Source organism: Balaenoptera musculus, chromosome 20 (assembly GCF_009873245.2).
Source record: "Balaenoptera musculus isolate JJ_BM4_2016_0621 chromosome 20, mBalMus1.pri.v3, whole genome shotgun sequence".
Lineage (NCBI taxonomy): Eukaryota > Metazoa > Chordata > Mammalia > Artiodactyla > Balaenopteridae > Balaenoptera > Balaenoptera musculus.
The window spans coordinates 6,658,407-6,684,569 of NC_045804.1; the positions used below are offsets into that span (position 1 = coordinate 6,658,407).

At 43.4% G+C, this 26,163-nt stretch overlaps 1 protein-coding gene and 1 non-coding gene across 2 annotated transcripts in view; both read left to right on the forward strand.

Annotated features, from left to right (window-relative positions):
• Nucleotides 1–1,131: 1,131 nt before the first annotated feature.
• Nucleotides 1,132–1,250, forward strand: LOC118887610. Its single transcript, XR_005018085.1, has one exon. It is a non-coding gene; the product is annotated as a U5 spliceosomal RNA (small nuclear RNA).
• A 13,642-nt stretch (nt 1,251–14,892) lies between these two features.
• Nucleotides 14,893–26,163, forward strand: part of RAB37 (RAB37, member RAS oncogene family) — a 71,811-nt gene continuing 60,540 nt past the window's right edge. Inside the window, exon 1 of the mRNA XM_036838212.1 lies at nt 14,893–14,964. Coding sequence (XP_036694107.1) covers nt 14,893–14,964 — 72 coding nt within the window. The remainder of the gene's footprint in view (nt 14,965–26,163) is intronic.

The following is a 26,163-nucleotide window of genomic DNA, read 5'->3' on the forward strand; positions in this document are numbered from 1 at the left end:
AAGTCTTAACCACCGGACGGCCAGGGAAGTCCCTGGGGGTCTTTCTCAGGAAAGAAGTGTCAGTGCTTGGAGATCCCTTCCTGGATGAAACCCTCCCTGACTCCCACCCTCCTCCTCATCTCCAGGCAGAGAGATGATCACCATCTTCTCCAGACTAGCAGCACGTGTTATTCTCAATATTATTATTCTCAATATTTACCAGGTACTGAGATGAGCATTTCCCATGCCTTATTTCATTTAATCCTCACGACAACCCCATGAAAGAGGAAAGTGAAGATTAGCAAAGTGAAATAATAGAGTCGTCCAGATAACAAATGGCAGAGCTGGGATTCAGACTGCTGACTTCAGTGCTACGCTGTCTCCCTGACATCCCATCATGGCCCTTATCACATGGTATGCTCTTTCTGTATCTGTTAGTCACACCTAGTAGACTGTCAGCTCTTCAGAGGCAGAAACCGAGAGGCTCTTTTATCTGTTTATCCCCAGCACTTAGCACAGTGCCTGGCTAAGAATGAATGAATGAATGAATGATCTTCTCCAAAGCCCCAAGGAAGGAGACGGCACCATTGTTCCTCCTAGGTCAATATGACTCATAACCTCCATCCTCATCCAAGCTTGTTGGGGGAGGGGGTGGATTTGGGGGAAAGGACAGGCAGCTACATATACAGGCTGCTCCTTCCTATAATGTATTTCTCACTCACGCCAAGAGCCCAGAGATTGATCACGGGAACTGAGCCAGGCCCTTCACTAGGGGAGAGATGTTGCTGCATCTTTAATGCTAGAAAGGCCATCCCATCTCCTCCTTTCACAACTTTTTGCAGCATTAAATCATCATGGAGTTGATTCTGGATATCAATAGTTAAAGGGAGAAAAAGGTTAAATCAAGAGAATTACCCAAAGAAAAAGGAGACACACATCTTCAAACTGAAAGGGTCTACAGAGCACCTAGCACAGTAGATATAAAAAGGTATACAGGGGCTTCCCTGGTGGTGCAGTGGTTGGGAGTCTGTCTGCCAATGCAGGGGACATGGGTTTGAGCCCTGGTCTGGGAAGATCCCACATGCTGCGGAACAACTAAGCCAAATAAATAAGTAAATAAATGAAAAAAAAAAAAAAAGGTATACAATCTATACTCGTGCTTCTCTTCATAATCGAATGAGTCTTTTGCTTTTTACTAAAGATTCATATAGGGAGGGAAAAGCATGACTGTTGCCTCAATTTTTTGAGGCCTTGTGGGAATAAACAAGGCTGATATTTCTGTGATAAAAATAGATCTAGCAATGGACTTTCCTGCTAATCTAGTTTGTGAGACTCGGTGCTCCCCATGCAGGGGTTCCGGGTTTGATCCCTTGCCTAGGAGTATGATCCCATGTGTATCCAGCAACTGGGAGTTCACATGTCACAACTAAGGAGCTCTCCTGCCGCAACTCAGGAGCCCGCGTGCCGCAACCAAGACCCGGTGTAACCAAATAAATAAATATTAAAAAAAAAAGGTATACAATTAGATAAATTAATGTGAAATTTCAGAAAACCGTGGATCAAGACAAGATCCTAAAAGCTGCCAAAGAAAAACAAATAATAAAACAGCTCATTTCCAAAGCTGAGGAATTAGTCTGGCAACAGACTTTCTGCTGGCAACACTTCCAATTAGCAACGCTAACTCCGGTTAGTGTACCTGAAGACATTGCGGTAATGTCTTCAAACTTGGGGGAAATAGTCTTCAACCTGGAATTCCAAATTCAGCTGAAATTGAGTAAGAGGAAAACAAACACATTTTCAGATATATCAAGACTCAGGAAGTTCACCTCCCATGTCCCCTTTCTTAAGAAGTTATTTGAGTACATTCTCAAGTAACTTCCTCAAATACTTATTCATGAGAAGTAAACCAAGAAAAGTAAGCCAAGTTCATGAGGGGGTAAACAAAGAAAGAGGAGGAAGGTATGAATCACAGGGAATACAGAATCCACATGGGAATAAAACTGAAAGAAAACACCCGAGTGACAGCTATGCAGCAGGCCCAGAAAGCAGCCAGCTCAGATTGCAGCAGGAAAATAAAGTCCTAGAGCAGAGAGGTTATGAGAGAGCATAGAAGTGAACTTGGAAAACGAGCCTTGAGCATGTGATGAAGGCCCAGAATTCAATTTTTAAAAGCAATTAAACACTCAAGGAAAAGGAAATAAATATAAGAAAGTCATTATCTAAATACAAAGAAACCAGTCCATATCAGACCGGGAAGTCACTGAGATTCATAAAAGGAATGGAATGAATACCGCAGAAAAAGAAAGGCAAAAAAGATGGAAAATCTGGGAGATACAATAAAAAAAAGGAATGTATCTCCTCTTCCAACAAGCAAAAAGAAAGGCAATCATAAACATCAGAGAAAAGACAACAAATATACAAAAAAAAAAAAACCACGTACATATTAAAACAATGCATGATTTTGAGCAATGGGGGTATTATAAGAATAATCTTTTTTGAGCTTGCTGATATAAGCCTTTGAAAATGAAATGAAAACATAATCGTAATGTACTATCTGCCTCTGCGAGTAAACTGTATTTGCCTACCTATAGCAGTTTAAATACCAGCGTTTGGAAAAGGATTCAAATTTTAGAATAAGTCTATAAAGAATCACAAAAGATTATAGTATAGTTACATATTATATTACTATGATTACATAAAATACATTCTTTCTATCAGTTGAGAAACTTTAAAAGCAAAAGTACACCTGACAGGGACTTCCCTGGTGGCGCAGGGGTTAAGAACCCACCTGCCAGTGCAGGGGACACAGGTTCGAGCCCTGGTCCAGCAAGATCCCACATGCCACGGAGCAACTAAGCCCGTGCGCCACAACTACTGAGCCTGAGCTCTAGAGCCCGCAAGCCACAACTACTGAGCCCGTGTGCCACAACTACGGAAGCCCACAGGCCTAGAGCCCATGCTCCGCAACAAGAGAAGCCACCGCAATGAGGAGCCCACGCACCGCAACAAAGAGAAGTCCCTGCTCGCCACAGTAAGAGAAAGCCCGCACGCAGCAACGAAGACCCAACGCAGCCATAAATTAATTAATTATTTTTTTAAAGTACCCCTGACAATATCTCAGTAACAACGAACATATCAAGCACCCAGATCTTGTTCCTAATACTTTCTCCAACAAAAGGAACCAGGGGTTCTTAGAGAAATGACTGATTCTAAGTCTCGGGTAGAAATGTATAAGATAACCCTAATTAACAGATACACACTACTGTATATAAAATAGATAAACAACAAGGTCCTACTGTATAGCACAGGGGACTATATTCAATATCTTGCGATAACGTGTATGGAAAAGAATCTGCTTTTATATATATAATCACTTTGCTGTACACCTGGAACTAATACAACATTGTAAATCAACTATACTTCAATAAAAAAAGAGGGAAAAAGAAATGTACAAGATAACCCTAGAGCTAGGACCCTGGAATCCTAGGAATCTTAGTTCCAGAAAAGAATGAAGTATTCCAAAAAAAAAAGAAGGATTTTAAAGAGGAGATAAATGTCAGTGGGTAAACCTGAAAAACACAACCTCAGTCAGATGATCCAGGTTTAAACCATCAATAAGTCATACTGATACCACATTCTCTTGATATGATAAATTGATAATGACATAATCCCACACTAATCATGAGAAAAGTGTCAGACAAATCCAAATTGAAAACATTTTACAAAATACCTGACCAATACTCCTCAAAACTGTCAAGGTCATCAAAAATAAAGCAAGTCTGAGTAATTTTCATAGTCTGAGGAAGCCTAAGGAAACATAACAATTCAATATAATGTGATACCATGGATTGGGGCCTGGAACAGAATGAAGACATTAGGTTAAAAAATAAGGACATACAAACAAAGTATGGACTTTAGTTAATGATAATACATCAATATTGGTTCAAAACTGTGACAAATGTGCAAAGGTTAATAGTAGGGGAAACTGGGTACGGAGTATAAAAGAACTTTCTATACTATTTGTGTAACTCTTCTATAAGCATAAAATAATTCTAAAAGGCTATTTTTTAAAGTATATCTGATAGAGGTTGGGAAATGTAAGGGGAAGAGAAGTGAAAGGAAGGATGGGGGTGCTAATTATTCATCTTACATCTTGGGGACTAAAAAGGTACAATCTACGATTAATGAAGCAAGAAATGGAGGTTTCAGTCTGTTACACGAAACGGCAGAGTTAACTAGTGAAAGAACGGAAGACAGTGGCATAACTATATCAAGAAGGATGAGCAGGGGAAATATAGGGGTACAAGTCAACAGCAAGTGTCTGTAGTTGATAAACCAAAAACGTAGGAACTAAAAACGAGAAAGAGCTAAAAAGGGTTTGCCTTAAAGGAGAAGAGAGATTGGTAGTGGAGAGAAGAGCCCTTTCTCACCATTTTATTTTCCTTTCTATTTTTTTTTTTTCTTTAATATACCATTCTGGTTTTGACTATAGGCATTTATTGCTTTGTTTTTTGGGTTTTTTGGCCAAGCCACATGGCATGTGGGATCTTAGTTCCCTGACCAGGGCTCGAACCCGCGCTCCCTGCATTGGAAGCACGGTGTCTTAACCACTGGAAGTCCCTGTTGCTTTGTTTAAAACTTTCAAAATGAAGTGAAGGGGCTTCCCTGGTGGCGCAGTGGTTGAGAATCCGCCTGCCGATGCAGGGGACACGGGTTCGAGCCCTGGTCTGGGAAGATCCCACATGCCACGGAGCAACTGGGCCCGTGAGCCACAACTACTGAGCCTGCGCGTCTGGAGCCTGTGCTCCGCAACAAGAGAGGCCGCGATAATGAGAGGCCCGTGCACCGCGATGAAGAGTGGCCCCCACTTGCCACAACAAGAGAAAGCCCTCGCACAGAAACGAAGACCCAACACTGCCAAAAATAAATAAATAAATAAATAAATAAAAATGAAGTGAAAAAGATAAAATTCTTTAATGTCGTTAGTTCAGTCATGACAGATATGGAAAGGGAATCCACCAAAAGTGATTGTCTTTCCCAGACAAAGAACCGAAAGCTTCCTATTAAAATGTAAATGAGTGCTCGTAAGAATCCCATCTAACAGGGAGATGCTGATAGAGATAAATTTCTCAGGGTGGACATAACCTGCCATTAATATAAAAATGTGGTTTTGCAAACCACAAAAGCAAAGGCAACTGAACCCACATAACCCAACACCACTGATCACTGGAGTTGTGCAGAGATAAGGAAGGGAAACTGAGCACAGAAAATTCAAATAGTCACCGACCCTGAAATCAAGGGCTGAAAGAAGAGACTCTGAGAACCCCATGCCCTAGTAGAATTCTAACTCCATTTCCCAACAGAGGGAGCTGGACCAAGAGGCAGACCCCAGAACGGGGAATAAGCAGTTGGCAACAAAGCTGGATTTGCAGTGTAATTGCCTCTCTGCCTCTTCAAGGAAACATGGCGTCAGAGAGTCCATGTGCAAATAAATTACCTCCTCAGCACATGGAGACAATTGTCGACAAAAAACTGAATCAAAAAAAAATTTTTTTTTTTTATTTTTAAATTTTTTTTTTGGCTGCGTTGGGTCTTCGTTGCTGCACACGGACTTAGTTGATCTAAGAAAGGAACAGATAATTTTATTCAAGACAATCTAAGGATTATAACCTGGGAGACAGTCTTTCAGAAAGCTCTGAGGACTGTTATATGTGTTTCTGAGACAAAGGGTTATACATCAAATGAAGTATTGATAGTTTACACAATCCAGATCTGCACGTACAAAGCGAGTAATGGGTCATCGTGACCACTTACAAGATTAAGAAGGAATGTTATTGTCTAAGGAGGTCTGGGTAATGCAGATGCATGATACATGCTAAAAGGGAGGGAGGAGACCCAAACAGGCAGAGAAATATGTTAGGTCTGAATTTTTCTTATCTTGCCATAAAATATGAATTTTATTTCATTGCATTGTAAGAAAATGTCACTTTAAAAATCTCCATAAAATGAATCACTATCCTGAGATAGGTCTGCTAATGTGTAGGCAGATAGGGTTGGGGGTCCCCAGAGGCAGAGAACCAGACATAGCTTTCTTGACATAAAAAAGGCATTTTAGGCCTAAGTCATTCTGTGACCTAAGCCTGACCACAATGCTCACCCTTGCAGAATAGGTCTCAGTAGTTAATGATTTTAAGAGGAATAAAGAATGTAAGAACAAACAGCTATTACCAGCCCAGAGAGATAACTTAACCATATCAGAGGCAATATATCAGTTACAAAGACTCCCAGTTCTGTTTTGAAAGTAAAGATTAGCCTAAAGGACGTTCTTGAGCTGTTTTGCAAGATCCAAACCCCCTTAAGCAATCAACCACCAGACTAACAGGAACTTAAGGAATGATGATGCTGACATTTGCCGACCATCATGACCTCAATCAACTAGAGCCTGGACTCTGTCGACCCAATTCTATGCTGAATTCTCCTCTGCTCAAGCCGCTTCATGAACATGCATGCACCCTTAGCTTAAAATTTTCCCAATTTTGCTGTTCGGAGAAGCACTGCTTTGGGAAAGATCCCCAGTGTTCTCCTTAGTTGCTGCAAGTAATAAATCCTTCCTTCTCCCACACTTTGGCTTGGTTGTGTCTTTTCTTAGACACCCGCTCAAGAGGCAAACCCAGTTTTCAAGTAACAAATGTACTTTCCAATGACACTTGAGCAGCTCCAAATATTAAAAACATACCAATCCAAAATGTAATTACTGTGAGAATAAGGTGTCTTTGAAAATCATTATGTTGATTTAAAATGTTACAAAAGGGCTTCCCTGGTGGTGCAGTGGTTGAGAATCTGCCTGCCAATGCAGGGGACACGGGTTCGAGCCCTGGTCTGGGAAGATCCCACATGCCACGGAGCAACTGGGCCCGTGAGCCACAATTACTGAGCCTGCGCGTCTGGAGCCTGTGCTCCGCAACAAGAGAGGCCGCGATGGTGAGAGGCCCGCGCACCGCGATGAAGAGTGGTCCCCACTTGCCGCAGCTGGAGAAAGTCCTCGCACAGAAACGAAGACTCAACACAGTCATAAATAAATAAATAAATAAAGAACGTGAATTTCTTTAAAAAAAAATAAATAAATAAAATAAAATAAAATGTTACAAAAAGGTCCAGAAGGCATGAAGCCCAGAAAAAGAGATTGGAAATCAAACTTCTGTTTGTTTGTTTGTTTGGCTGGTTGATTTTTGTATTTATTTTGTTTTGTTTTTTGGTATTTTTCCCAGGAAAGATGATACTCTAATTCTAAATGAAGGACTCGTTTTAACTCTGATAGGTAAGAGTTGGAAGTCATCACTCCCATCCTTACAGGAAAAAGCAGGACAAACTAAAAATCAACTGCTTTTCTTGGACCCATCAGAGACCTGAGTCTGCAGGGAAAACTGCTACCCTGAAATCTGGAGAGACAGATGAATCCAGAAAGTCACGGCCGAGATCAGCTTCCCTGGAGCAAAAGGCACTGGAGCCATGAACTGATAGGAACTCTTAAATGGTAATGTTAGGGGAACCACTGACTGATACTGCCCATCCTGGTCAGGCACCACAGTAACCATCTGCATGAGTTATCTTGCAACGGGAGGTCCTGGTAAGGAACTCAGAACTAACAAGCCACCACCAACCGGAAGAATTCGGGAAAGGTCAAAAGGAGAGAGGAGATACCAGTTCTACCAACCTCCCAGAATCCTCCTCGCTGGAATCCATCTCAGCTGAGGGATGAGCGCACCACCAGGAAGGACCCTGAGTCAGAGTGATTGGCCAGAGACAACCCGGAAACTAATCCCATTACCATAAAACCCGAGACTGCGAGCCACGTGGCAGAGCAGTTCTCCTGGGTTCCCTTACCCTCCTGCTCTCTGCCCAGGCACCCCTTCCCAATAAAGTCTCTTGCTTTGTCAGCACGTGTGTCTCCTCGGACAATTCATGCCTGAGTGTTAGACAAGAGCCCACTCTCGGGCCCTGGAAGGGGTCCCCCTTCCTGCAACAGTAATTTTGAGGAACTGCTGGAGGCTGAACATGGACTCTTGTGAGAGTGAAACTCCTGGGAGCCACAGTCTTAGGAGGGTCCCACACTTTCACGGACTTGACCTCCAGGAAACCCACCAGGTTCTCACAGGAAAGATTTAAAAATATCCTCATGGCTCTTGCAAGGGGAAGGAAAGAGTAATCCTTGTGAAATATGCCCAAACCCTTCGCTGTAACAAAGGCCTCTTCTGCAGAGAGAAGACTGTACCTGAGCCTTGTCCCAAAGCCATGAAGGGAGGGCATTCCTCTCACTTGAGCCCCCTCTAGCCTTCCTGTGTCACTTAAGGCAGGTAAAAATCTGCACAAGAAGAACATTGGTGAAGTCACAAGCCAGGGACACAGACCCACTAAAAGACCCATTAAAAGAGATTTAACCGGAAGATGATGGAACATCCCCCTTTCCTGCACCAACAGGGCTCCAATATAGTAATGGCGGATTACAGCTGAAAGAGCTGCAAGACACAGACTCTCTGATGTAGAAGTACTTAGGGAAGCCCAATGTCAAGAGAGGAGACAAAAACAAGGACCCTAGAGCATTCTAAAGTCTCTGGCGCCCATAGCTACAACAAACATTGAACAAGTCCTAACTCCTAGTCAGAGTAGCATAAACCCACACACTGAAGACCTGTTCACCTCAATTCCTATTACCTGATACAACTTGTCTGGCTTTCAGCAGAAAATTACAAGGCACACTAAAAGGCAAGGAAAAACACAGTCTAAAGAGACAAAGTAAACATCAGGACCAGACTCAGATATGACATAGATCATGGAATTATCAGACATGGAATTAAAATAACTGTGATTAATATGTTCAAGGATATCATGGGAAAAGTAGGCAACATGCCAAGACAGGTAATGTAAGTAGAAAGAAATCAAAAGCACTGTAATGGAAAAAAAGAGAAATAAGTCAGGAAAAAAAAACCCACCCCACTGTAATGGAAGCAAAGAATGACCCTAATGGGCTCATCAGTAGATTACACCTGGCTAAGAAAATTATCAGTTAGCTTGAAGACAGGTTAATAGAAAATTCCCAAACAAAATGAAAAGAAAAACAGAACAGAAAATCCAAGAATTGTAGAATAATCTTTAAAGATGTAATATGCCTGTGAATTGAATGCTAGAAGAAAAAGGGAGAAAGTATCAGAAGAAATATTTGAGGTAATAATAGTTGAAGTAATAATGGCTGAGAATTTTCCAAAATGAATGACAGAAACCAAATCTAAAAGACCAAGTACAGGGAATTCCCTGGCTGTCCAGTGGTTAGGACTTCACGCTTTCACTGCTGAGGGTGAGGGTTCGATCCCTGGTTGGGGAACTAGGGTCCCAAAAGCTGCAAGGTGCAGCAAAAAAAAAAAAAAAAACACCCAAGCACGATAAAGGCCAAAAAACAAAAACAAGACAAAACAAACAAACTATATCTAATCATATCATATTCAAACTGAAGAAAACCAAAAACAAAATCTTGAAAGAAACCAAAGGAGGAAAAAGTAGCTTTCCTATAGAGGAACAGGAGTAAAAATTATAGGAAACTTCTCATCAAAAAGTATGCAAGCAAGAATGTAGCATAAAATATTTAAATTAGTTGGGGAAAACTCACCAACCTAGAATTCTATATTCAACAAAATTATCTTTCAAAAATGAAGAAGAAATAAAGAACTTTCTTAGACCGACAACCAAGGGAGTTCATTGTCAGCTGACTTTCCTTGCAAGAAATGGTGAAAGACATTTTTCAGGCAAAGCACAATGATATGCATCAGAAACTTGCATCTACATAAAGCAAGGGAGGGTGTCAGAGGAGGAATAAATGATGGTAAAATAAAATCTTATTCTTCTTATTCTTAATTGATCTAAAAGATAATTATTTAAAGTAACAATAATAACAATGTATTTAATGATTATTGCACATGGATAAGTGAAATGAATGACAGCAATGTCACAAAGGATGGGAGGGAAGAATTGGGAACACTGTTTTTAAGGTTCCTACACTACAACTGAAGCAGGAATAGTATCATTTGAAGGTGGATTTAGTTTAGTTAAAAATATATACAGTACTGATGGGACTTCCTTTGCAGTCCAGTGGTTAAGACTCCACACTCCCATTGCAGGGGGCCTGGGTTCGATCCCTGGTCAGGGAACTAGGTCTCGCATGCTGCAACTAAAAAGATCCCGCCTGCCACAACTAAAGATCCCACACTCGGCAACAAAGATCCCATGTGCCACAACTAAGACCCAGTGTAGCCAAATAAATAAATATATATTTTAAATATATATATATATATGTATATATATATATATATATATATATATATATATACACACACACACAGTACTGTTAACTCTAAGACAACCACTTAAAAAGTTTTAAGAAGAATTTTTTATTGATATGCTAAAAGAGGAGATAAAAAGAATCATGTAAAACCACTCATTTAAAACCAGAGAATGCAGAAACAAGAAGCATCTGGCAATGAATAGAAAATAGTTACAAACACAGTTGATATTAACCCAAATACATCAGCAATCACTTTAAATGTGAACGCCTTAATACACCAATTAAAAGACAGAGATCGTCAGAGTGGATTAAAAAAAAAAAGACTGAAGTATATGTTGTCTACAAGAAACACATTTTAAATATAAAGATTCCAACAGGTTAAAAGTAAAGGAATGGGGCTTCCCTGGTGGCGCGGTGGTTGGGAATCTGCCTGCTAATGCGGGGGACGCGGGTTCGGGCCCTGGTCTGGGAAGATCCCACATGCCGCGGAGCGGCTGGGCCCGTGAGCCACAGCTGCTGAGCCTGCGCGTCTGGAGCCTGTGCCCCGCGGCGGGAGGGGCCGCGATGGTGAAAGGCCCGCGCACCGCGATGAAGAGCGGTCCCCGCACCGCGATGAGGAGTGGCCCCCACTTGCCGCAACTAGAGAAAGCCCTCGCACGAATCGAAGACCCAGCACAACCAAAAATAAATAAATAAATAAAAATAAAAGTAGCTAAAAGGAGGAGGAAATTATTAAAAAAAAAAAAAAAAGTAAAGGGATGGAGGGCTTCCCTGGTGGCGCAGTGGTTGGGAATCCGCCTGCCAATGCAGGAGGCATGGGTTCGAGCCCTGGTCCGGGAAGTTCCCACAAGGCGTGGAGCAGTGAGGTCCGTGCACCACAGCTACTGGGCCTGCTGTGCTCTAGAACCTGCAAGCCACAACTACGGAAGCCTGCGTGCCTAGAGCCCATACTCCGCAACGAGAGAAGCCACCGCAGTGAGAGGCCCACGCGCCGCAGCAAAGAGTGGCCCCCGCTCACCACAACCTGCGTGCAGCAACAAAGACCCACTGCAGCCAAAAATAAATAAATTAAATTAATTAATTAATTAAAAAAAGAAAAAAAGTAAAGGGATGGAGAAAGTTATACCACGTTAGCACTGATCAAAAGAAAGCTGGAGTAGCTATATTAATTTCAAACAAAGATTTCAGAACAAAGAAAACTGTCAGTAATAAAGGAAGGCACTTCAAAACGATAAAGGAGTCAGTTCTCCAAGAAATGTGTATGCACCTAAAAACAGAGTGTCAAAATACTTGAGGCCGAAACTGATAGAACTGAAAGGAGAAAAAGACGAACCCACAATTATAGTAGGAGGTTTCAAAACCTTCTGTCAGTAACTGATAGATCTGGCATGCAGAAAATCAGTAAGGATATAGTTGACTTGAAAAGCACTATCAATCAACTTGATCTGATTGATATATTTTTTTAAACATCTTTATTGGAGTATAATTGCTTTACAAGGGTGTGTTAGTTTCTGCTTTATGACCAAGTGAATCAGCTATACATATACATATATCCCCATATCTCCTCCCTCTTGCGTCTCCCTCCCACCCTCCCTATCCCGCCCCTCTAGGTGGTCACAAAGCACTAAGCTGATCTCCCTGTGCTATGCGGCTGCTTCCCACTAGCTATCTATTTTACATTTGGTAGTATATATTAGTCCATGCCACTTTCTCACTTCGTCCCAGCTTACCCTTCCCCCTCCCTGTGTCCTCAAGTCCGACCTGATTGATATTTATAGAATACTCCATCCAACAACAAAATACATCTTCTTCTCAAGATCAGCTGGAATGTTCAGCAAGATAGATCATAAAACACACTTTAACAACTTTAAAAGAAATCATAAAGTTTGAAATTATAAATTAATAGTATTAGTTATTTGAACATAAATAGCCCTAGAATAAAGAAAATCAATTTTATCATCCTATCACATTTTAATGGACACAGTCCCTAAAGAATATCTATTTTTCTTTACTTATATTGTTTGCTCAACAATACACTTTCTGATATCCTCTGCCTGGCTAACACCTACTTATGCTTAATCCAAACTTAAAGATTAAAAACTTTAATATGGTACAATAAAAGCATAAACAAAGTTAATCATTAGAAAACAATCCACAGAAAATAATGAAATATTTATGGCATAAAAGATTAATGTCCTTAATATATAAAGAGATTTTAAAATCAATACAAAAAGATGAGCACATTTATTCTTGACTCTTAATCCATTCTCTACACAATAGCCAGAGTAGTATCTTTAAAACTCAAATCTGGCCATGTCACTCCCCTATTTAAAGTCCTTCCATGGTTTGAATTGCTTAGAATAAAGTCCAAAACCTAGCCCACAGATCTGGTCCTTACCTCTCTAGACTTGTCTCCCATCATTTTTCTCCCCTCCCTTTCTGGACTCCAGCCAGACTGGCTTTTTTTTTTCAGCTCCTGACCACCGTGAAGTTTTTCCACATGCTGATCAATGTGCCTGGAGACACACCACCACTTCCTTCACCTGACCGATGCCCACTCTTCCTCTAGATCTCAGCTTAAACATCATTTCTCAGGGAAGTCTTCCATCATCAACTCCAGATCAGTTCAGATCCTCCATTATGTGCTCTCCATAAGCCTTGAGCAAACAGATGAAATCATGTTTATGAACCTTCAGCGCTCAGAACCAGACCCCAAGAAGTGGTGACCCCTCCCAGGAATGTAAAGTTCAGGGCAAAGCAGCTGTTGGCTTCTGGAACCTTCTTAACTACAGTAGTCATGGATGGTGAGGAAGCTCAGGGAAAAGTTATGATGAGAGTTTCTTTTAAGCTGTTGACCCTTAAATTTTTTTTTGAATAGACAACTTTGAAAACATAATGAAATCTATGAGACTTCTCTCCATAAAAATCCACATAAGCAAAACTTTTTATAACATGTTCCATCAAACAATGTTTCACAGTTCACCTAAAGTCCATCTATTCACCTCAGGTTAAGAACCCCAACCATAGGACTACTGAGAATCTCATACATACAAACACATTTTCCCTGGCTTTGTTCATTTAATTAATACTTATTGAATATCTATAGTATAGAGATTCCAGTAATACTAACACCTGGTAAGTGAAACTTGTTTTACAGTTTAAAAAGAAAGAAAGATGTTCACATAATTGTCTCATTTACTCCTCACAAAAACCCAATGAGGTAGGCACACATAGCTCTACCTATTTTACAGATGAGAAAATGTTAGCAATCCCAGAGAACTTAAGTGATTTGGTTAAAGCTACCCAGCCAGAAAAGGAATTGAAGCCCAGAAGTTAAATGCACCCTTTTAAACTTAGGCCTGGCCCTTTCCCTCCATATTAATATTGACTCTAGAGGCCGGTGGTGATAGGACTTGTGTCTAATGAGGTAGCTGCCTGCTGAATGTCAAGGTCATCATATTAGGAAAACCTCTGAGACCACAGTCTCAGCTTCCAGTTCCCATGGTGATCATCTTCATGCTCACCTTTCCCGGTGGTAATACAACTCTGCAAATTGGTGGTCCCAGCAGCAGGACTCTCCTGGTGTTTAGGGGAGGTAGACAGAGCTCCCAACCCCTTGCCCAGAGAGCACAATGGCTAACATTTTTTGAGTTCCTAATATACGTCAGGCACAGTACTAGGTTCTTTACGTAAATAAACTCATTAAATCCTCAGAACAACACCATGGTGTAGGTACTATTATTATTTCCATTTTGTGGACACTTAGGGGAGGTTAAGTAACTTGCCCAAGGTTACACAACTTACAACTTTCAGAGCCATGATTTGAACTCTGGAGCCTGTGCTCTTAACCAAACAACCCTTCTGCCTTTCCCAAGACAATTGTTCTTAACTCTGGGGGGGACATATGCATCCTAGAGAGTGTAATTTAAGCTCTGGACCCTCCCTCTAGGAAAATGCAGTTAAGCAAGATTTTGAAAAATATTTCAGAAACGTCAGGGACCCCTCTGGGCCATCACCTGTCGACCTCATACATACTGGAGGGAACTGTCCAGAGACCAAAAGAGAAGCGGCTCCAGCGCCGCAGGGCTTTGCCTCTGCAACCGCGGGAGGAGAGTTGAGCGGCGTGGTGTGACGGGCATGCTCGGTCACTAAGAATCAGGAACGGTGAGCTCCCGGGACCGCAATACCCGGAGAACGCAGCTGGGTCGCTGAGGCTCCGGAATCCGGTAGCTGAATGAGATACGCACGGGGCACCGGCTAGATTGAAATCTGGGGTCCCTCCCAGCATCCTGGAGTCACGAGACAGGGGACTAGGACAGAACTCTGGTCCCAGGCGCGCAGGGACTGTATCGCTGTTCCTGGTGCTGAAACGCCGCGGTTGCGGAGGGCAGCAGCCGCCGCCTGCTCTCAGGGTACCGCGCCGCAGCGGCTGCGGGAGCTGTCCAGTGCTGAACCGGATGCGGCCCGGTCCGCGGGGCTTAGACCCGAGCCGGCTGCACCCCGCAGAGCCCGGACAGAGCTCCTGGGAGCATTGACGCAGAGCGCTGGGAGAGTGCGGAGCAGCGGGGTCCAAGCCAGGCATGGATCTGCAGAGGCTCGACTCCTACCAGGGGGGAGCTGGCCCTGACTTCCATGAGCACGTCCTGCATAAGGTAAGGATCTCTAGTCCCCCGCCCCCATCTCAATCCTGGGAGAGGGCGCCGTCACCAGTTCTCTCCGTTCCCCTCGCTTGGTTTTGGAACTTAAAGAGAAACTAGCCTGTATCTGTGAGCCTGGAGAACGCTTTCTGCGTGATCCTGTTTGCTGCTCAAAACAGATGCTTGAACGCGGGGGAGGGGCCGCCCCCAGAGGTTCAGATAGTCAGGAGCTTGGTTCCTGCATTTAAATCACCTGTGTCCCTTTCTCACTCACTCTTCCTGCCTCTAAACCCTGTGAACCTCGAGCAACTTTGCCCTCCGTAACCCTTGTGGGAGGCTACATTTGTCCTCCCACCCTTACCTCACAAGCTCCGGACCCGGTAAGTCTGGTAGCTGTGGTCAAATATCTGAATTCCTGGCCAACTTGGCTGAAGTTAAACATAGAAATGATCTGCAGCAGAAATAAACTGTTGTTTTCAAACCAGACTCCCTTGTGCCTCCAGAAAGCTGCCCTCCAGCCATGACTCACTCATAGCCTCCTGAAAGTGTTTGCTTATTTCATTGTTCGCACTCATCCCTTGCTTCCCTCATTCAAGTTTTTTATACAACTAAGTTATCAATAACATAACTAGATTATAACTAAATTATCAATCATGTAAATGATCAAAAATATCCTCTTGAAGTGATTGTTGGGAAAAAGTAGCAGCCTCTCTAGGCAACACTTATTGATCCAACATCCATCACTCTGAAGCATCAGAACCTTATATTTGCCATAAGAAGTCATTATTGCACCTCGTCCCTTTCTCTGCCCTCCTCATTCAGCCCTTATATTTCCTACTTTGCTAATACCGGTTTATCTATTAGTCCCATGAAAGGCTGTACATGGTCCTATAAGTGGAGATTTTTTAAAATCAAAGTATCACTCTGAAAATTCCATGAATGTAAGCTTTGAAGTAATTGCATCCACTTTTCTCCCCTATTATACAGTTGACATTTGAGGAAACTCAAATCCGGAGAGGCAAAGTGACTTGTCCAAGAAAACAAGGCCAGGAATTATGATTCAAAGCCTAACATTCCTTTCTCTCTACAAGTTTGGTCCATAGACCAGCAGCGTTGGCATTACCTCAGAGCTTGTTAGAAATGTGAAATCTCAAGCTCCACCCCAGACCTGCTGAATCTGAATCTGTGTTTTAACACGATCCCTAGAAAATAAATATGCACGTTAAAATTTCAGAAACACAGCCGTGTGCCACACTGGCTATTTCTGACACAAATTGCAGAAAACCAACTACTAAGGGAAGTGGTCTATAGATTTGAATAGCCCAGTGACTTCTCCCTCCAGGTCCCTAAGCCCCTAGGGTATAGAGAAGGAGAAAAGTGTGTAACTTCCCCAGTCAGGAAGTTTAAAAACCACTACAGTTTGAAGTAAACTAGAATAAGATGTGTGTTCTTTGAGGTGGTGAATCTAGCCTCAGTAGAAAATGCATGCAAACAAAAGGGAACATAATTACAAATCAATTACAAAAGCATCCTGGTGACTAGATACATGGGTCTCTCCAAGTTTAAACCATCTTATAAAGATATAAATATTCACTTTAAAAGCTTTAAGATTTGGTGGTCAAAGATTTAAAATTATTGATCAAGTGTGGTCTTTCCCACCTCAATTACCCACGCATGGAATGCAGGATGTAGCCCATGAGAACTTTCACTTCCTTTGGGTTTATTGATTACCAAATTGGAAGAAAGCCTTTTCCTACGAGTTCCAGTATATTTGAAGACAGGTGTCTACTTACCACTAGTAAATACTCAGTATCTTCAGCTTGGTTGTAAGCATCTTGAGAGCAGAAGCTGGTCTTAAACCTTCTGTGATGCTCAACAGAGTAACATATGTGTGTAGCAATTTTCCTTTTCCTATAATACTGGTCACCTCCTCCTAATATTATTTTATTTTTGTACATGACTTTTTATTGTGATACACTTAGAAACCTTTTTGTAAAGGGCAAGGTATCAACATATTTGTATTTTTTTATTAATTTATTTTGTTTATTTATTTTTGGTCTTCGTTGCTGCGCACGGGCTTTCTCTAGTTGTGGCAAGCGGGGGCTACTCTTTAGTTCAGTGCACGGGCTTCTCATTGTGGTGGCTTCTCTTGTTGTGGAGCACAGGCTCTAGGCGCGCGGGCTTCAGTAGTTGTGGTGCTCAGGCTTCAGTAGTTGTGGCTCGCAGGCTCTAGAGCACAGGCTCAGTAGTTGTGGCACACGGGCCCAGATGCTCCGCGGCATGTGGGATCTTCCCGGACCAGGGCTCGAACCCGTATCCCCTGCATTGGCAGGCAGATTCTCAACCACTGTGCCACCAGGGAAGCCCCTGGAGGGGACGTTAGTCTTAAGATCAAACATTCCTCATGGGTCATGTATACATTGTAATGTTTACTGTATACATTTCACTTGATAAAGCTAATTACATCACATTATTTGTGTATATCCAAATTTTAAAAAGTCTTAAAATTAAAATGGCAGTGTGATACAGCCAGCATATAATATTGGTCCACACAGAGTCTGATGCCTTATTCCTTGTTTTCCTTCTTTCTTTTATCTTCCCACTGAATCAAAGCCTTAAGTTACCTAGAGTTCCATCTGATAGTCTGATTAAATTAATTGAAACTCAGATTTGAATTAATGATAGATTAATAATCTTACTAATTATCCCAAAACTATAAAAGATCTCCAGTTGATAGAGTAAGAAATGATGATTTTCCCTGGCATAACTCCAGGCATTCTTCTTAATCCATAAAATGGCAGGCACGTCCTTCTCCTTCCTTCCATATATATCAAGTAAACCTGCTAGCGTTGGAGGGTCTCCTGCAGAGGCGGGGGGTGGCCGTGGCTCACCGTGAGGACAAAGATACTGGCAGCAGAAGTTCTGGATATATTTGTATTATTTTTAAATTTGCTGTGTAATAGAGTCCAGGGAATCCTGTTGATTAATTAGAACATATTGACCATGGGAGGCAGGGCTCCCCTCCAACATTAGTTGCTAGGAAGGATTTTTTTTTTCCTCTTTTTTTTTTTTTAATTAATTAATTTATTTATTTATTATTTTGGCTGTGTTGGGTCTTCGTTTCTGTGTGAGGGCTTGCTCTAGTTGCGGCGAGCGGGGGCCACTCTTCATCGCGGTGCGCGGGCCTCTCACTATCGCGGCCTCTCTTACTGCAGAGCACAGGCTCCAGACGCGCAGGCTCAGTAGTTGTGGCTCACGGGCCCAGTTGCCCCGCGGCATGTGGGATCTTCCCAGACCAGGGCTCGAACCCGTGTCCCCTGCATTGGCAGGCAGATTCTCAACCACTGCGCCACCAGGGAAGCCCAGGATTTTTTAAATAAACATTTTATTGAAGTATAACAAACACAAGAAAAGCCCAAATCATATGTATATACCCTGATGGGGTATAACCTGATGGGTTATCACGAAGAGCAGCTCTGTGCAACCACTATCAAAATAAAGGTAGACCCTTACCAGCTTCCCAGAAACCACACCCCACATACCCCCTTCCACACACACTTCCTATTCTCCTCCCCAGAGGTCACCTTTATAGAGGGGGATGTGTTATTTAATGTTTTGACAGGGCTACCAGATTTTATGTAGGATAGTCTTAGAAACCTGGCAGAAAAGAGATATTGCTGTATGATGGAAAGAAACCCCAGGCTTGGAATCAGACCTTGATGTGACTTTGAATAACATCTGTGAGCCTTTTTTTCTTTTCTTATCTATAAAATAGGAATAATAATACCTGGCTTATTGGGGTTTTTTGAGTGAAAATGTTAGATAACATAATGTAATTTCTTTCTTTCTTTCTTTCTTTCTTTCTTTCTTTCTTTCTTGGGTGTATAAGAAACATTCAATAAATGGTTGTTATTAGGACACACATCTTGAGCTCCAGAACAATGTCAATAGGTGTCACATTGGGTCTCACCTAAAATAATGAAGCTTTGTGAGAAGAGCAGCAACTTCATATGCAGAAACACACACGTATTTCACAGGCACAATCCCAAGGGATTAAGCTCACACACCCACCTACACAAAAATCATGACTGTGTGAACCTTGCAACCCTGATTTCCTAAGTTGAATAGCTCTTTCCTCTGGGAGGTGAGGTATGGGGTGCAATGAGACCTCTCATTAAGATTCACTTATCTGAAAAACATACACCAAGTATCATCAACCTTGGATGGCACTTGCACTTTAGCTCATCCCGAGAGGTGAAGGCTGACCCAAATGAGCCTGAGTAACTCTTAGAATATTCTTTGAGTGTGGGCTGGAAGCTGGGAACTGCCTGGAAACACTGAGTTCATCCATGACGTGCTTGGAGTTTTTAAATAGAGTTGCTGATGTTCTCACAAATCTGAATATTTGATGCAACTAAATAATTTAAAACATGTGAACAACCTTGCTGCTCTTTCCCTTAGAGAACTCCCGGCCCTCTTTTGCTGCCAGTACAGTCTCATGAGCCATCAAAGGCAATGATGTGAGTTAGGGGCTCAGAAACACTCCGTGGTGGGTTCTTGCTGTGTCAGGTCCTGACTATGAATTCTGAGCAAATGAAGTACAGAATGGGGGCAGCTTTTGCCCCAGATGCTAGTGAATCAGGACAAAGTGAGTTCAAGAGCTCACTTCCTGGACTTCCCTGGTGGTCTAGTGGTTAAGACTTGGCGCTTTCACTGCAGGGGGCACAGGTGCGATCCCTGGTCAGGGAACTAAGATCCCGCAGGCCACGTGGTGCAGGCCCCCACCCCCGCAAAAAAAAATAGAACTCACTTCCTAACTCATCCTCACCAGTGCTGTGATGAACACGCACATGCCAATCTTGTTCCAAGAGGAGCAAATAAATTACTAAGTTAAAGTCAGTCTCTTCTATCGAATCTCAGAAAAACCAGCAACCAGAGGGCATAAAGGCATGGACGGTCCATCCATTCATCCAGGGTTTGGGCCTCACTGGAAAAAAATGGAATCATTAGAGAGATAAGGATGAAAGTTCTCTGTCCTGCAAGGATTCCCTTGTCCTCTGACTCTGCTCCAACACCTCTTCTAGGTGAGTGGGAAAGGTAAGCAGGTCACCTCCACTCCTCTCCCACCTCTCCTGTGCTTGTCTTTCACATTCCACTTCTGCGGCTCATCTTGTATGTCTACCTCTTTCAATAGCCCACGTGCCTCATCTAGTCATTCAGCAAACATGTATTGAGCATTTTCAAAGGGTAAGAAACTATGCTGAGCGTTAGAACACACACACACACACACACACACACCCCAAAAAAGTAGTTCCCACCTTCAATAAGCTCATGGCCTGTAAAACAGGCACACAAATTGCTATAATACTGTATAGAGTCTCCGATGGGCCCTGATAAAGGTACAGGAAGATATAGTGAGATAACTCAGAAAGAAATGGTCACTTCTGACCTCAATTTGAGGCCTCTCTCTCATGGCCTCTGCTTGAGAGTTAATATTTGAAAAAGGCAGAGTTCCGTATACCAGCCAGCCTCCCTCCCACGAGGCTGTCACCCACTGGTCCTAGAGAAGGGTCTGGGTTCAGTAGTATTGTTCTTCCTTGCCAGAAAATTTTACCAGAGAAAGACAAATCAACCAGCAAAAGGCCATACCAGCTATTCTGTCTCCCTCTACCATTCTTTATCCCTCAAGAGCACTTTTCTTCCATTAAACAACATTAATGAGGGACTTCCCTGGTGGTCCAGTGGCTAAGACTCCGCGCTCCCAATGCAGGGGGCCTGGGTTCGATCCCTGGTCAGGGAACTGGATCCCACATGCTGCAACTAAGAGTTCACATGCCACAACTAAAAGATCCCTCATGCTGCAAGGAAGATAGAAGATCCTACGTGCCGCAACTAAGACCCGGCGCAGCCAAATAATTAAATAAATATTTTTTAAAAAACAATGTTAATGAAACACAAATTTGTGGTCAAAGAATCCGATTCCACAGAAAATCCATGCCCTGTAGGTGAAGAGATTTTAGTCTCAAAGTGAGTTCATCATACCTCAATACCATAATACCTCAATAAAGTGGTTTATTTTCTAAAAAAAGAAAAAGAGAGAGAAAAGAAGAAGAAGAGGAGGAGGGGAGGAGGAGATGGAGAAGGAAGAAGCAAAAGAAAATATATATATAAAAGGAAAGTGTGAGAAGACTAGATCCACTTCTTGCCAGATTTCTATCTTCAGCTCAGGAACAAACAAGAAAGCCAAGAAAGGTTAGCTGCTCCACTCCCTGTAGAATATTTCCATTTGCTTGTTTTCCTCTCTTGCCCACTCTGGAGACTTTTGGATAAACAAATGTGTACGTTACATCATTAACCATCTCTGACCATCTGGGACTCCTTTGGCTAACTCGTCAGTCCCGCCCAGATTCCAGCCAGCCAGCTAGCACGGGGAGTGATGCTGGCTGGTTCTCCTGCATAACCTTAGCAGGAAATGACCGTGACTCTGTCCATCGTCTCAAAGGCATTTTCCAATCTCTCAGGCTTCCCTCTCCAAGCACTATTCCCTCTAATTTAGAGTTCCTGGGACCCTTTGTGAAGAAACTTCTGAAACTCACTAGTGTTGCTATGCTAATGTTTCCCTTGTGAGGTGTTCTGGGAAAGGGCTATGCCTTCCTTCATCTTCAGGACAGGAAATCCAGCTTTGCTGGAAGTGAACAGCCAGAGGTGAGCACCAGGCTAGGGAATTGTGGAGCTGGGCATTTGAAGTGGCTCTGAGTTTATCCCAGCATGCTCCTCGTTTCTATCCCCCTCTCTCAGGCAAGACAAAACAATCCTTGGAGATTCCAAGTGAGAATGGAGATCACAGCTCCTTTGCTACCTAGCAGAGAGCTCAGGCAATGTACCTCCCCAGATGGAACAGCCCTGGACCATCCTCCCATCTGCCAAGCAGAGGAGGTTTTCTGGGGACAAATGAGAGAACTCCAAGACAGCAGCAGACAATAGATCTGGAAATCTTAACCCCTGATTGCACCCATCAAAGCCTCCCCGACCTCACGCTGCTCCCGAAGTTAGCAAGGTTCTAAGCAGTGCAGTGAAAATAATATAACTGTTGAAACAAGCAGAACTCAAAATTCCCCCAGCAAATGATTCTTATTTCCCTGACCTTGATGCCGAAGTCTGCTCCCTCCCTTCTTATTTGCATTTCTGCTTATTAGCAGACAGTTTTTACCCATCAACATAAGGGTGTATTTTTAATAATTTGTGCTTATGTAAATGCCATAGGTATGCTTTCAGGTGTCTTGAACCAAGTTGTGTTTAAGCTCATATTTCCTTTTGCTTTCTAGTCCTCTGCCCCCTGCTGCCAACAGCACACACACACACACAGACACACAGACACACACACACAGACATACACACACACACAGACATACACACACACAGACATACATACACACACAGAGACATACACACACAGACATACACACACACATACACACACACACATACACACACACAGACATACACACACACAGACATACATACACATACACACACATACACACACATACACACACACAAACATACACACACAGAGACACACACACACAGACATACACATACACAGACATACACGCACACACAGACATACACACACACAGACATACACACACAGACATACACACACACAGACATACACACACACACAGACACACACACAGAGACACACACACACACAGAGACACACACACAGGCATACACACACACACACACACACACACACACACCCCTCCTCTCACAAGGTATAGGCAGGGCCAGGGATGAGGCGTTCTTATTCTTTGTCTCTTCTTTTGTTGTTATGAGCCTTTTAAAGGCAAAGCAAGAATCTTCCCTCTTCCTCCTCCCTCTGCCGTTTGAGTTTTGCGTCCACATCACTGCTGGCAGCTCTGCTTTTTAAAAGGCGGCTCTGCCCTCTATCAGAGCGATACCCCCAGGGGACAGTCAACTGCTTCTTCCAGCCCCTCCCAGCTTCACAGGGAGCAGCCACTTAACCTCTGAGAGGGAACGAAGCCGCCGCCACCGAGCACAGAAGAGGCAGAGACCCCTCCAGCCCCTCGGGCACCTCCTCGCTCTGGGGGGGCAGCGCCACACCTTCTCTTCACCCAGGTTCTGCCCTCTTCTCTGGTCCCCTTCTCAGGTTTCATTAGGCTATGAACTAAGTATTAAAATCATCTGCACTATAGTCTAGAGGGGCCCAGTAAGACTAACAATTGTTAATAATAAATGATAAAAATCAAGACAAATGGTTCATTTGTGGAGCATTATCGTTTACAAAAAAACTATAATGCTATAAAGCATTACAGTTTATAGGTATTACAAAAAAAACTGTAATAAATGCTATGACACTGTACTCTTACCCCGTGCTTTTTCCAGTAGATGTTATTATTAATTCCATGTTATAAATAAGGAAATGAAAGCCAGATGGAAAAAAAAATAGTTACTTGCTCGAGGTTCACAGCAGGTAGGCATTATGGGAATTCAAACAATAACAGCAGAGCCTTACATAGCACGTATGTGCCAGGCACTGTGCTAAGCATTTTATATCCTTCAGTCCTGCAACAACCCTATTTTTTTTTTTTAATAAATGTATTTATTTATTTATTTATTTTTGGCTGCGTTGGGTCTTCGTTGCTGTGCGTGGGCTTTCTCTAGTTGCGGTAAGCAGGAGCTACTCTTCGTTGCAGTGCATGGGCTTCTCATCACAGTGGCTTCTCTTGTTACAGAGCACAGGCTCTAGGCACGCAGACTTCAGTAGTTGTGGCACACGAGCTTAGTTGCTCTGTGGCATGTGGGATCTTCCCGGTCCAGGGATCGAACCTGTGTCCCCTGCATTGGCAGGCGGGCTCTTAACCGCTGCGCCACCAGGGAAGTCCCAACAACCCTATTTTAATCTCATTTTACAGATGAGTAGACTGAGGCACGTAGACATTAAGAAACTTACCTAAGGTCACCCAGCTAATAAGTGGCAGAGCCCAGATTCAAACCCCAGCAAGCTGGAAATGCAAAGAGGTAGAGTTAGGAGAGGGCAAAGGGTTTCTCCAAGGGGCTCACAGATCGTCATCACTTTAGGGTGTCCCCAGCTCTGCAGGATCAGAGACGAGTTTTGTTCACTCAGTCAAGGGTGGATCCATCTCAAAAAAGCATTAAAGGGCTTCCCTGGTGGCGCAGTGGTTGAGAATCTGCCTGCCAATGCAGGGGACACGGGTTCGAGCCCTGGTCTGGGAAGATCCCACATGCCGCAGAGCGACTAGGCCCGTGAGCCACAATTGCTGAGCCTGCGCGTCTGGAGCCTGTGCTCCGCAACAAGAGAGGCCGCAATAGTGAGAGGCCCGCACACCGCGATGAAGAGTGGCCCCCACTTGCCGCAACTGGAGAAAGCCCTCGCACAGAAACGAAGACCCAACACAGCCATAAATTTAAAAAAAAAAAAAAAAAGTAAAATGTGAGAAAAGCAGCAGCCCAGATGAAGCAAATATATTTAAAAAAAAAAGCATTAAAAATAAAAGCCAAAAAATGCAAAATAAAGCAAAAAAGAGTGGAACTATATCTCCAGGCAAGCTCGTGTTAATCAAACTCACAAAATTGAGGTATTGTCCTAGACGCCAAGCCACATTATAATCAGGGGATGGTTTGCTAAGCATGAAATTCAGAAAAAAAAAAAAAGAGAGAGACTTGGAGAACTCAGATGTTTAAAGATATCAGGCTGCTATGGTTTGACGGCTGGCTACACTACAAGGACAGCCTCAATCTACAACCCCCTCCGCCCCTCCTACCCTTGGGTCCTCTCCACACTGACCTCTGCCTCCCTTGACTGTGTTTAACTGTGACTTAGGGCAGGTAGGCATTCTATTCTCCCCAGATATCCAGTTTCCAACACTCCTTTAGGGACCACTTGCCTTTGAGTTTGAGAATGCCCTGGACTTGACCTGGTGATGGGGAGAGAGGAAGGTGGGGGAGGGATGCTTCCCCCAGCTGTCATCCCACCACTCTGCCTCCATCTCACTCAGGGCCCATGTCAGGGCCTTAGGGATATGGGTTTCATGGGAGAGACCATGAAAGAGAAAAAAGGTGATTGCAGTCATTTCCTTATATCCCACCACTGCCCCATTCCACATGCCCCCCTTGAAACTGGATATTTCTGGTTGAGAATCTTGAGAATCAGCAAACGTCTGCAGGGTGCCATGTGTCCCTGAGGGTCCAGGCACAAGACCCATTCCCCACCCCAAGGAGCTGAGTCTGGCAGGCTGGGTGGCTTAGCCGGCTGGCACAGAGGACTCAGGCCATATCTGACTGTAGCCCACGTTGACCCATGGACATCAGTGCCCAAGAAGACTCTCAAAGGTCAGAGACCTCTCGTCTCACATGGTGGGAAGCAGGGGACCAGGTCAAATGCTTGCAGCTCTCTCAGGCTGCCAAGTTCTGGATCCTGATGCAGTCACTGATCCGAAAGGCTGTAAACTCCACAGCTCCAGGAAAGGGCCCCACCTCTGAAGGCCAGAATGGCTCTGGGCACCCAAGACAGGGATCCCTTCAAGTCCACGTCCAAAAAAGGAAGGGGTTTGTTCTGCGAAGTGCCCAGAGCAAAGATCCATGGCCCAAGCATGGCAGAGTCAGATTCAGAGAAACAAAGCTGGTACCCCTACCCCTCCATCAGGGTCTCTAAAGATCTGAGCCAAAAAAAACATCCAAACTCAAAAATGCCAGGGCCCTTTTTTTCTTTTTTTTTTAATAAATTTATTTATTTATTTTTGGCTGCATTGGGTCTCTGTTGCTGCGCGTGGGCTTTCTCTAGTCACGGTCTTCGTTGCGGTGTGCGCGGGCTTCTCATTGCGGTGGCTTCTCTTGTTTCGGAGCGTGGCTTCTCTTGTTTCGGAGCATGGCCTCTAGGCGCGCTGGTTTCAGTAGTTGTGGCTCACAGGCTCTAGCGCGCAGGCTCAGTAGCTGTGGTGCACGGGCTTAGTTGCTCTGTGGCATGTGGGATCTTCCCGGACCGGGGCTCAAACCCACGTCCCCTGCATTGGCAGGCGGATTCTTAACCACTGCGCCACCAGGGAAGCCCCCAGGGCCTGTTTTTGATTTGGATTATTTTATTTATTTTTCTTGTCTGATTGTTCTGTAATAGTTGTCTGATTGTTCTGGCTGCAACTTACAGTACTGTGTTGGATGAAAGTGACA